The sequence below is a fragment of the Monodelphis domestica genome, chromosome 7 (assembly GCF_027887165.1).
Source record: "Monodelphis domestica isolate mMonDom1 chromosome 7, mMonDom1.pri, whole genome shotgun sequence".
NCBI lineage: Eukaryota > Metazoa > Chordata > Mammalia > Didelphimorphia > Didelphidae > Monodelphis > Monodelphis domestica.
The window spans coordinates 77,823,713-77,837,141 of NC_077233.1; the positions used below are offsets into that span (position 1 = coordinate 77,823,713).

Consider the following 13,429-nt stretch of genomic DNA (forward strand, 5'->3'; position numbering starts at 1 on the left):
ACTTTTGGGGTAGGCTGGCTCCCTGAGGGGCCCCTAGACCTGGAATTGGTGAGGGCTGCCTGGCATGTGGTGACAGTACCCCCAGACATCCTGATTCCCATATATCGATTCTTGGCTCTATATTGTGATCACTAAGCCCCTATGGAGCCTTGTCTGTGTAGGGGAAAATGGAAGATGAAGAGCGTTTGGAAGCAGTTCCCTTTCAGCTTCCCCTCAGAGAGAAAGGCAGCTTCTTCTTCCTCAGAACGTGCAGAGGAATCCCCACTGCCACCTCTGTCTCTACCCATACTCCCAGATGACCCAGAACAATGCCTGCTGCTGCTCTCATATCGTTCCCCTCTGCTATACCTCCAGTGGCTGGAGCCAGAAGTCTTGGACACCCCTCTACCTTCAGTTTCACCAGGCCCAGCACCCCTGCCACTGCCAGCCCCCTGTCCTCAGCCATCTGCCCCACCAGGGCCAGTCTCCTGTGAGTGAAAAATCCCCTACTACCCCCCTTATATGAAGATCAGATTTTAATGTTAGCAGTAGTATTGAGTTAATTATAAATTCTAAGATAGGTAAGTAATGTTAGCATAACTGATAATTTTAGTAGATCTTTTGTGATTATTTTTAAATAAGTTTCAAAGTAAGATAACTGTTGAATATAGTTATTGAATGTTAACATGGGCCACAGTTTTAGCCTTAGCCTTGGGGAAGAGAACTTCTCTCTCTATTAATGTAGCTTTGTTGTGTCACCTCTCGATGACCTGAAGGTCATTTACCACCGAGACTTGCAAGTATAGACAAACCCTTAGAGAAAGGAAGTTGAAACCAACTAGGTGAGAAACTGATCCCACAGGCTCTGCTCTCCCCAGGCAGTGCCAAGAAAATCAAGAAACTATGGTTGGTTCCTGAGATGTGACGTGAAAGAGCTAGTGAGTAGAGAAAACTGCTAATAAGGTCATACCCAAAAGGAAAGGAGGGTCTTGCAGATGGAGCTGGGAACCTGAAGGAACTCTTGTCCATGGTGAGCTTCAATCCATCATGGCAGCAAATAGAGCAGTAATCTGAGCTGCTCTCTACCTCTTTCCTACTTTTCCCTCTCTTTACTATCACCACTTTGATTTAATAAAGTTATTAAAGCTACTAGCAGCGTCATAATTTAATTTTAACTCTTACAGCCTTTAACTTGCTATATCATGCTCCCTCAGCAATCATGGTCTTGAGCTTGTGACTGCATCTTCATTAGCATGGAGGCTTTTGCCTTGGTTAGAAGCCTGGTGATACTCCTTCACCTTTGTATACACCCTAGTATATACCATCATTAGGCTTTTGCCCTGCTTGGGGGCCTGGCACCTTCTCCTTACCCTGGTCATCTTAGGATACTTCATCCTTGACATCATCAGGCTTAGAAAGTAGCGTTCAAGCTCCTCCACAGCTCCCTTGCCTATCAAGTTGACTTCTACCAATGAGAAGTATTTCCTGATTACTTCAACCAATCCACATCTCTCTATTTTTATCACTGTTTGGGATTATTTCATAAATTGTGATTTTCTTGGAGGTATAAAAGAAGTCCTCTCACATGGCATGGAGTCTTTTGATCTTGACCAGAAGTCCAGTTTTATTGTGAGACAGGCCATCATTCAATACACCTATTTCTTTTTGGCTTGGAGACTTAGTTTCCCTTATTTGTCTTCCTGTGGTTAAAAATTAAGCAACATTCCTCTTGTACCAAGTACTTGGGCTGGCAGGGAACACACATTGCTCCTAGTGACTCTGTCCTCCAGATGCCCCTCCTTGAAACTCAAGGCCCAGTCCTGATAGGGGATGATGGGACTGTCCAACCAGGCAGACCAGTTCTATACTAAGTTCCATTTTCTACCACTGACCTGCTGAATTGGAATCACCACACCTACTCGTACTCTGAGAAGCCCCAAGCCAGGATAGATCTCATAGAATCCATCTTTGAGACATACAGGCCCACCTGGAATGACTGCAGGAAGCTCCCCCTTACCCTTTTCAATACTGAGGAGTGCTGGATTGTGGCTGAAGTTCAGAAATGGGCTCCCAGCCAGGCTCTGGTGGAAATAATAATCCTGAGGCTTGGGTCTGGGACACAGTCACAGATACTTCCTGATTAGAATTTTCTTTTCCTTCCTTCCTTCCTTCCTTCCTTCCTTCCTTCCTTCCTTCCTTCCTTCCTTCCTTCCTTCCTTCCTTCCTTCCTTCCTTCCTTCCTTCCTTCCTTCCTTCCTTCCTTCCCCTTACCTTATGTCTTAGAATCAATACTAAGTATTGATTCCAAGGCAGAAGAGTGGTAAGGTGTAGGCAATGGGGGTTAAGTGACTTGCCCAGGGCTGCACAGCTAGGAAGGGTCTAAGGCCATATTTGAACCTAGGACTTCCCATCTCTAGGCCTGGCTCTCAATCTATCCACTGAGCCACCAGCTGATCCCTCTGAATAGGATTTTAATAATGAGGATGGGTGGGCAGCCCCCTTGAAAAAGCTGCTCTGAGGGATTAGGAAATTAGGAAAGGAGGGAGGCACCCTACAAACATGAACAAACCATTGTTCAGAAGGAGCATAAGACTCCAGGCAACTTCCTTGAGAGAATTTATGAGGCTTACTCTCTTTATACCCTGTTGGACCTGGAAACCCTGAAAACCAGAGGCTGGTTAATACAGCTTTCCTCTCCCAATCAACCTCTGACATTTGGAAAAAGATTCAGAAGATGGAAGACTTTGTGAGCATGAATATCAACCAACTTCTCAAGATTGCTGACAAGGTGTTCTGAAACCATGACAAGGTAACAGAAAAGGAGGCTTGAAAATGTGAAAAGCATTAAGCAGTGCTCCTGGCAGCTGCAGGTAGGACCTGTCTCAAAGTAGGGGAACCCAAGGTGGGGGGCAAAAGCCAAAACTGGGCCATAACCAGTGCATCTTCTGTAAGGGATTTGGCCTTTGGAAGAATGAGTGTCCAATCTGGAAGGCCTCCCCTGGTAACAGAGGGCAGTATTTCCTTGAGCCCAAGAATCTCTCCCCAACTGACTCTGACTCGGACAGACCAGACTCTTACCACCCCCATGAGCCTATGGTCAAAGTAGATGTAGGGAGCCAACCTGTGACATTCATAGTAGTTACAGATAAGTTTTCTGTAGTCACATCCTTATACCCTCCTTAAGTGGCCATGCTACCAAGCTTGTGGGTACAACTTGAACCTGCATGTTAGGAAGCCCTCAGTAAACCATGAATTGGGGGAGTACAAAACAGTGTACCCAATCAGGCCTTTGGATGAAGGAAGAATTTATGACCAAACAATACATAGGGAATTTTACATGCAAAATAGGTAACTTTTACTATATTAAATGTAAAAGGTTTTACATAAACATAACCAATGCAACCAAGATTAGAAGGAAAACAACAAACTGGGAAAAAATATTTTATAACAAGTGTCTCTGATGAAAAATCTCATTTCTCAAATATAGAGAGAACTGAATCAAATATATAAGAATGTAATTCCCCAATTGACAAATGGCCAAAAGATATAAATAGGCAGCTCTCAAATGACAATATTAAAATTCTTTTTAGTCATATGAAAAAATACTCCAAATCACTATTAGAGAAATGCAAGTTAAAACAACTCTGAGATACCAACTCACACCTCTCAGACTAGTTTATATGACAAAAAAAAAAGGAAAATGATAAACGTTAGTAGGGTAGTGGTAAAATTGGGACACTAATACACTGTTGATGGAGTTGTGAACTGAAACAACCATTCCAGTCAGTGGTTTAGAACCATGCCCAAAAGTCCATAAAACTATGATTACCCTTTCACCTATGTAAGAGTTAAATTAGTTTCTCTACTAAAAGTATTATATTTTTAGAGGTTTATTAAAGATTATTAGAAATCAAGGATAAAGAAATACAAAATAAGAAAACACATGCCTAGGGCACATTAGCCCATTCACAGCCACTTATTCTACATCTTGTATGCCAGGTAGAGAGCCGCGTATGCTTAGAAGGGCAAGAAGAGCCGTTCTTGGGAGTCAGAGAGCCCTTTAAATAAAAATTGTATTCTCACACTCAGGTGAGATTATAGGGAATTCTGGGAAGTGCCAAGGACTTCTGTTCTTACCTTTCTATTTGAAGCTTCCTCGAACCCTCGAGAAGCCTCAAGGTAGGAAGATAGAGGAAGGATAGAAGTTCTGGATGCCTCGAGGGGGATGGTGGAGCCAAGTTAGAGATATGAGGTGGCAGGAATGAGTCAGAAATCCAGGCCTTATTAATTATCAAGGAGCCACAGCAATAACTCCGATCAGTGGACTACTCAGAAGGCTTATACCCATCCAAAGATCCAAATTTAATACCACACAGGTCGGAGACATGATAGAGGGAAGAAAGTGCCTGGCCAAAGGCCAGGTCCCAGGTGGGAGAAGTAGATAAGGAAAGGAATCAAAGATGGAGCTTGGCCAGAGGGCAAGCGCCAGCAAGGACAGGCATCAGTGAGAGCTGAGATCTAAGAGAAAGAGAGGGCGGAGCTTGCTGTGGCCCAGTATTTAATCTCTTTGATATGCAAATATACACAATACATAGGGATGATTATCACTGGTTAATGACAAGGTATAGGTGTGGTTTCTCTTAGCCAGGTGAGCACAAAGAAACCTGTTTTCCTGCCTAACCTGGGGGAAGCTGGGGTCAAGGGTCAGAGGCTTTCCCAGCCATGCTCAAGACTGAGCATGCTCTCTTCTAAGCCACTCTGTACATACTAACTGTTTCACTTCCCCATAGCTAGGGGTGGACTGCTACACTATTATTCTCTAATATGTCTCCTTACTCCTCAAACACTGCCATCACCCTGATGTAGCCCTTCAATCACCTCATGTCTAAATTATTGCAGTAACCTGTTGGCCTTTCCCCCGCCTCAAGTCTCTTTCCACTTCTGTCCATCCTCCACTCAGCTGACAAATGGAAGTTTCTAAAGTACAGATCAGACCAAGTCACTCCACTATTCAATAAACTTCAGTTTATTGAACTCCAGTGGCTCCTTATCATCGCCAGGATCAAATATAAAATCCTTTGTTTAGCTTTCAAAACCATTCATAATCCCTTGCCTTTCTGCTTTTCCAATCTTCTACTTTATTCTCTCCAAGTACTCTTAAGATCCAGTGATACTGACCTCTATTACTCCCCTCAAGTGATTCATCTACAGACTCAGATTTCACTGTCTTCCCCACTGCCTGGATTTTTCTCCCTCCTTATCTCTGCTTTCTAGCTTCCCTCAATTTTTCAGTTTCAGCTAAAAAACTCCACCTTTTGCAAGAAGCCTATCCCAGTCCCTTTTAATCTTAGTGCCTACCCTTTGATACTACCCCAATTTCCATGTATCATATATATTTTATGTGCCTATTTCTTGTACATATTTATTTGTACATAACTTGTACATATATATACATTTATGTATATATGTATACAATACATACATCTATATATATATATATCTATATATATATATATATATATATATATATATCACATTTGTACATAGTTGTTTCTTGTCCATCCTCTCCTGCCATCTCCCCATTAAGTTGTGAGTTCCTGGAGAACAGGAAATTTATTTGGGGGGGGGGGGGTGTTGGGTTTTATATTTTGACCATTGGGCTTAGCACCATGCCTGACAAATATTAGGTACTTAATAGATACTTACTAATTTCTATCTTCCTAACGTGATTACGTTTAGGCAGTTCATCAAAACAATGCCACTTTCTTTTTTTTTTTCGTTATCCCTTAAAGGTGATTCCATTATGTGAGTGATATGGCCCATTGAGAAGCTTACCCACTTCCAAATCCCTCCCACCTCTTCCCCATTTCTCCTTTGTTTAGTTTTTGGAACAGGCCCTTCCCTCTGCAAAGGACAATTCTCCTACTTCTGCTCTCCCCCTTACCCTTTACTTTCTCTTGCAGGAATTTAGTCCCTTATTCCGTCTCCATCCCACCTTTAGTTTTGCAGAGGCCACGCCCCCTCCCGCTCCTAGCGCCTGCGCACTGTGCATTCCATGGGCGCAGTCGCAAACAAGTTGCGAGGCGGCGTTCGAGCTCCATAGTAACGATGTCCTCGGGCATGGGCTAGTAGTAGGTGCTGCTGGGATGGAGAATGCCCCTCGGGTCTGGTTGTGGCGAAATCGGGACTACGGCTCCCAGTTCTTTCCTCCCTTTTCCCTTCTCCTCTTCTTCTTGCTTCTCCAAAAGCCCCCTTCAAGTAAGGAACTCCCTACAAATCGTCCCTTTGGCTCCGTGAGAGACAGTCAAGTCCCTGGGAGGAGGAAGGCAGTCCAGGAGGGAAAGAGAAGTGTGGGGCGAGGGGAGGAGCGGGCGGACCAGGCAGGGAGAAATCAAGAAAAGATGGAGGGAATTGGGAAGGCATGAGCCTCTAGGGGAACGTTCTGGGGCGATGGTGGATCCAGACCTGCTTGGTCTGAGCAACTAATTCTTAGTTTGTGTTCAAAGGTAGTGTGGGGCAAGGGAATGTGTGCTGGACCTGGAGTGTCTGTCCCTGGAGTTCGAATCCTTCCTGCTCTGTATCTGTTTGACTACTTAGGCCTCAGTTTTCTCATTTGTAAAGAGAGTCCAATTTTGACCTACATGGCCTCTGAAGTTTATTCTGCCTTAAAGTTTGTCATCTTTTGTGTAATAGAGTTACCAAATGTATATATAACCTTTGTAAACCTTAAAGGACTCTAAATGTGAGTTAATTATTTTTGCAAAGTCCAGTATTTTCCTTAATTTTAAGAAAATAACCATTACCAATAAAATAATATTTTTTAAAGAGGAAAATTAAGCTGATCTTTTAGTTTTTTTTTCCAAGTTACTTAAGCTATCAGGGGGAGTTAGATTTGATTGGTTGCTAAGATTTCTTTCAACTATAAATCTATCAGTTTATGAGAATACCATTTTCTTATGCATACTAAAATTTTGTGTTAAACTTAATAGTACTAATACTTAAGTGAAGGGGTAGCTAGGAGGCATAGATAGAGTGCCAGACTTGGAGTCATCAAAATTTATTTGAATGTTTCATAAGACTTTTTCTAGTGTAACATGTAGGCAAGTCACTGGGACCTATCTGGGCCTGGGTTTTATCATTTGTGAAATGAGTGGTTTGGACTTGATTTCTAAGTTCCCTTCCAGATCTAAATCTGTGATCTATAATGCTTTAAAAAAACTTTCCCAAAGTAGATTTCTATGTTTTATCCATCTCTTGTATAACAACTCAGCTATATAATTGTTGGAATTTATGTTCTTTTGAACATATATTGATTATTCAGTCACTCATACAATTAGATTTCACTTAGAAGTTTCACTGTCACCTCCTGGTGACTCAAATGCCTTCTCTCTATGTGATTCTCACATCCATATAGCTAGCATTAATCATTCTCCTGAATGCTAATCATGGGTGTCCTACGAGATATATGCTAGATATCTTAAACTTAAACCTTCCAAAATGGTATTCATAATTTCTTGTAACCTCAAAATCTGCCAGTCTTCCAACTTTCCTGTTTTCATGAGGGTAATAGCATCCTCCCAGAAACCCAGTTTTATAACCTTAGAATCCTCTTTTCTTTTTAAAAAAACCTTACCTTCCATTTTGGAATCAATACTGTGGATTGGTTCCAAGGCAGAAGACCCATAAGAAAGGTAAGTAGGGTTAAGTGACTTTCTCAGGGTCATTCAACTAGGAAGTATCTGAGGTCAAATTTGAACCCAGAACCTCCCATCTCCCTCTCTTGCTTTCAGTCCACTGGGCCACTTAGTCACCACCAGTTTGGAGTCTTTTTTGAGTCATCCCTTTTACTGATCTATAAGATTATTTTCCAAATCTTGTCAGCTGTCTACTTCTGTACTATCTTTTACAACTGTTCTATTTCTTCCTTTCTATTTATATGTCTACTATTGCAGTTCAGGTCCTCATCACCTCCCTGCTACAATACTATAATATCCTCTTAAATGGTTTTTCTCTGCTTCTGGTCTCTCTTTTCCTCATCATTTTCTACTTAGTTTCCAAAATAATTTTTGCAAAGTGATTATTACTTGTTAAGAAGTTGACTTCTCATTGTTAACTGAATAAAATACAAACTCCTTATTTTGACTTGTAAGATTCTTCATGTTCTTGTTCCTGCTATTTTTCAGGCCTGTTTTGTACAATTCAGGAACCATACATTTCTGCCAAGCTCTATTATTAAACATTTCCTGAATTTGATAGTCGGTCAATTGTTTGGGTCAATATGCACAAGCCTATTAAAACCATATCGTTTTTCCACATCTCCATCTCCCCAAATCCTTGTCTTTCTTTAAGGATCAACTTGGGTACCACCTCCTAATCCCTTGTGCCTCTAGTTGTGGTAGTAGCCCCTTCTCTCCCATAATTTCCCTACTATACTTATGTGATTATATTTTGTTTCCCCCAATAGAATGTACATTTCTTGGGGGCAGAGATTCTTTTTTTTACCATTGTATTCCTAGTGCCTAGAACATAGTAAAACTTTTAATAAATGTTTGTTGAATTTACTTCTCACTATACATTTGGGAAGGAAGAAGAGATTAAGACTAGAATAGGTTTGATTTGCTTTCTTTGCTATGCAGTTCTTAAGTTAGATTCTTAAATTTTGCTCACATCTGGCTATATAGACATTTTGGTTTAATAAAATATTGTATTTAACATTTGACACCTTGCTATCTTAAAAACATTAATGATACGAGACTGCCATCTATAGGTTTAAGGTGTATACAGCAGGAGTTTTGTTGACAAAATATGTTTTGGTGGTCTTGACTCTCACTTTAAACTCTTAAACTGATGCCTTTCTATTGGTTTGGAACCATTTCTCTAGTTTCTAGGATGGAAAATAATCCAAATAATTTAGAAATACTCATTGTATATTTCAGTAAATAAAGAGGTTTAAATTTAAATGCTTTGCCTTTTAATTCGAAAGGTATCTTTTAACTGAGAAGTATCCATCTGTATTATTTCTTGTCTTATTCTGTAGACAAATTTTTACAAAAAAGACTACAAAAGCATATTACTAAAATACTGTTGTTGTTATGTTCAATCGTTTTCAATTGTGTGTGACTTTTTGTGGCCTCATATGGAGTTTTCTTGGCAGAGATACTGGAGTATTTTGTCATTTCCTTCTCTATCTCATTTTACAGATGAGAAAACTGAAGCAAACAAGGTTAAGTGACTTGCTCAGGGTCTCACAGATAGTAAGTGTCTGAGGCCATAATTGAATTTGGGAAGACCAATCTGCCTTACACCAGTCCTGGCATTCTACTGTTCTACCACTAAAATACTTTTAAGGAGTTTATTTAAAATAGAAACATTAGTTCCGGTGAGAGAAGTAGTCATCTGGTAGAAATATAGATTCAGAGTGGTTAGATAGAAATGATAAATTATAATATTTATATAATATATATCATATATAATATAATAAAGAAATAATAGGTGCTCCCATATCCTTATGAACCAAAGATAAACAAAAATCCAATGGTGGCTCTTCCACTATTAGTATCAAAACCATCCATCTTTCTTGACCACATATTAGTGTTATTTATATAATTTCTTCATCACCAAGTAAACATATTCATAAATGGCTTTCTTTGGATTTCTCTATTCTATAATTGACACCACCATTAACCTAGTTACCTATATTCAAAACCTCTTTGTGTTTTTCCTTCCCTTCCTTCTCATTTCCAAATGTAAGTTACTAAGACTTGTTGCTCACGAATGCAGATTCTCCATATTTATGTGGTGTATACTGTATGACAGCATCCTAATTGATTATCCTACCCACTGTCCATTCTTTAAACTATTTTATGGTCTTAAGTACATTGGCATCTCCATTAAACATTTTTTATACTCCTATTGTCATCAGATGGCACTAGGTTGGGGGAAATAAAGGGTTAAATATGATACAATGATAGTCTTCATGGTCTCTTTCAGTTCTTATGAAAACTTTAGGAAACAAATAATTATTGAAGTGTTTTTGGCAGTGGGTTCAATGTTGGGGAGTATTTTTCATTAGACTTGGCCACTTCTCTTAATTCTCTCTATAAAATAGATAAATGAGGCTCTATATAAGATATAAAAAAGCAATAAATAGACAAGACATACTTTGGAATAATATATTTATGTAGTCCTTGGAAGTTTTAAAAGTATTTAACATATAACATCCTAGTTTATTTATATGGCACTTTAAGGTTTGCATGCCTTCCCTCACTTGATCCTCACAAGGACCCTGTGAGGGAGATGCTATTATTATTCCCATATTACAGATGAGGAAACTAAGGTAAAGAAGTTAAACAAATTGCCCAAAGTCACACAGATAGTAAAAGGGAGGATTTGGACTCTGGTCTTGAAGACTCAAAACCCATCAAAGTTGGTGTTATAGACATTGTTTTCCCCATTGAGGAAATTGAAGCTAATATAAGACCAATAAAAATATAGCTGACATTTATTTTGCACATTTAGGTTTACAAAATATTTTAACATCTCTTTCCATCTTCATAATCCTAGGAAGTAGTTACTACAGATACTGTTTTCTCCACTTGGGAAATTGAAGTTTAGAGCAGATAAGTAACTTTCAAAGGTCACACAGATTTGTCAAGGGACAAATTCTCATGATTCCAGGCCTAGCATTCAATCCACTACACCACATGTTTAAAATGAAGTGTTTGGGTATAATTGAACATTTGGGGGAGGTTGGTGTGCAGATGGAAAGTTTGCAACACCTGAGCTACATTCCCAGCATCTTTTTAAGTTATGTCCTCATTTTATGTAAGGATGCTTAAGAGATAAATTTGGCTGAGATCCATGCTGTGGGGCTCTTCTTTTGGAGCTTGGACTTTTGGTAAAGTGCTGCAGGTGTGAGTCTTTGACTCTCTTTGCTCTGCTCACTTAACTGAAAGAACCTTTTTTCTTTTTCCTCTCTTTTGATTTATTATTAAAAATCCTATATATTTTTAAATACAAGGAGGATTTATTCATTTTTACTCCTACAAATTTTTGGAGACCACAGAGGGATGCCAGAACTAGAGGAACCAGATTTCTTCTCCTGCTGTGGTTTTTCCTCTCCCCTCTTCCTTCAGAGCCTTCTCAGGCTCATTGCCTACACCTGCCCACCAGGAGAACTGGGTAGTTGGGTCTCTCCCTCACAGAGGCTGTTCCTGCTAACTACTACTCTCTCTGCTGCTTGCTGTTCCTGCTACTGGTAAGCTTTAAATTTCCTGCCCCAAACCCCAACCCAACGGAGGGGGACCCATGTTCCCTTTCCAGGGGGAGTACTGGTTCTCTTTCCTAAGTCTTGTTCCAAAAAATACCCAACCCAGTTTCCTATACTCCCTTTCAGCAAAACAAAACAAAACAAAAAAGCCCCAACTCTTCCCACTCTAGGTAAAAGGAGTCCTCACCCCTAAAATCAGCCCATAATCCTTAACTTAAACCTCCTCACCCCTGCCCAGTCTCTCCAATGGATCATTTTAAACATAATTAACTAAGGTACATGTAATTTTACACAGGGAAAATAAAACAACTTGGGAATGAGGAAACAAAAGGGAATCAAGAACAAAACCAATTAGGGGGCAGTCCCCCTTGGTACAACAAAGTACATATGAACAAATGTATTCAACCCCCAAAATTTAGTTCTACACATTCGGTTTTTTGCTCAGGAACTCTTGGAGCAGTGTGTAGTCGCCACAGGCATCTCTAAGGCATGTTCCACAAGGAATTCAGTCTTTGGATTCCAGGAGGCAGCACATTTCTTATCCTTAAATTTTTTTTTCTCCAAAGGAACTTAAAACTTTTCTTTACAAAATAAAGACACATTGGTAAACCTGGGTCAATGTAGGAGAGTAACTAATGAACATAGATTTTGGGTGAGCTGAGAAGACATGATAGGAAGTAATTTATTTTTGGAGGAAAGCTAGCAGACTTCTAGGCATGGGAGATAGCTTTGCAAAGGTTGGATTCTAGAGAAGGAATAGTATATAGAATTGTCTAGCCAGATTAGAGTGCTTGGCTGAAAATGATTATAAATCAGAAGATGGTTGCTGTTAGGCAAGATGGGGAAAGAACTTAGACTGGAATGAATGAATGAATACTAGGTGTTGTTAATAGTTTGGGCTTAATAAATGTTTATTGAATTTATCATCATCATCATTATCTGTAGGAATTAAATTAATATTTCTACCCAGATATATATTTTATAAAGTTTATTAATAGAAAGGGTAGATAAGACTAAAGTTAAATCTCACTGCCTTGCTCTAAGATCTCAAACCACATGTCCTAGCCTCCATTTATCTTTCTCTCTCCCCACCTCTCTCTCCAGCCCCATGTCTGTCCAAGAAGGCAAAAGCCCAGAAAAGACCTGCCCCCTTCCTTTTATTGATGTACAGCTGGTAATTGACTCAAACCTGGTATAACTGTTATGTGAGGAATGTTGATGGATAGGTTAGGCTACTCAGGAGGGGGAGGGGATATGATCCCCTCTGCACATATTGTTGCTATTATTTTTGAATGAATTTTATTGCTGTCTTTTGTTTTTATATCTCATTCATTTAAGGATATTACTTCCCCCTCACATTGATAATTGAACCTCCCTTCTAACAAAGAAAAACAGCTAAGCAAAATCAACCTCTGTCAAGAGTTATAAATTATGTTTCATTATGTATTGAGTTTGTGTTTAAATTGATTTCTTGGGTATTAGAAATTACAGAAAAATTTTGAGAAGGCATGTGACCAAATCTTTATATTTTATGAGTGTCATTTAATATACTCTTTTTGTCATATCAAGATGACCTTGCATTTTTAAGGTATTGAGTTTGTTATTCTCTAGTATTGAGATAGATGTGTTCAATTCACTAAACATTTACTAACTAAGTCCTATGCTAAATAATGGGGATACTAAGACAAAAGAACCTATCTCCTTTCTCCTGGGAACTTTTATTCTGGGTGTGAGTGGAGAGGGAAAGGATATTTATTGTCAGTGTTGAGAAATGAAAGGGTAAAAGAAGAGAGGAGACAAATTGCATTAAGAATATTTGAGGAGGCAAGTAGACTGCAGTTGGGAGGAATAATAATGGAGGAAGTTGGTATTGGAACAGAGTCTTGAAGGAAGATAAGTATCTAAAGAGCAATGAAGAATATATACATTCCCTGCATTTGGGATTGACCTTTTCAAATTCAAAGTTGGTGAGAGCCCTCTTGTCTAGTTTGCTTATAACAGCATGAGAGTAATGTAAAACAATTGGAGTAAATTGGACTTCAGTTGTGAAAGCTCTTGAATGGCAATATGAGGAATTTGTATTTTATACTAAAGTTTCTAGGGAATCATTAAAGGATTTTGAGCAAAAAAAGTGACATAATCAAGGCTTTGCCTTAGATGATTTTGACAGCTATCTGGAGG

At 39.4% G+C, this 13,429-nt stretch overlaps 1 protein-coding gene across 1 annotated transcript in view; it reads left to right on the forward strand.

Moving 5' to 3' along the window:
• Positions 1-295: 295 nt before the first annotated feature.
• Positions 296-13,429, forward strand: part of ZPBP (zona pellucida binding protein) — a 104,797-nt gene continuing 91,663 nt past the window's right edge. Inside the window, exons 1-2 of the mRNA XM_016424563.2 lie at positions 296-469; positions 5,943-6,237. Coding sequence (XP_016280049.2) covers positions 296-469; positions 5,943-6,237 — 469 coding nt within the window. The remainder of the gene's footprint in view (positions 470-5,942; positions 6,238-13,429) is intronic.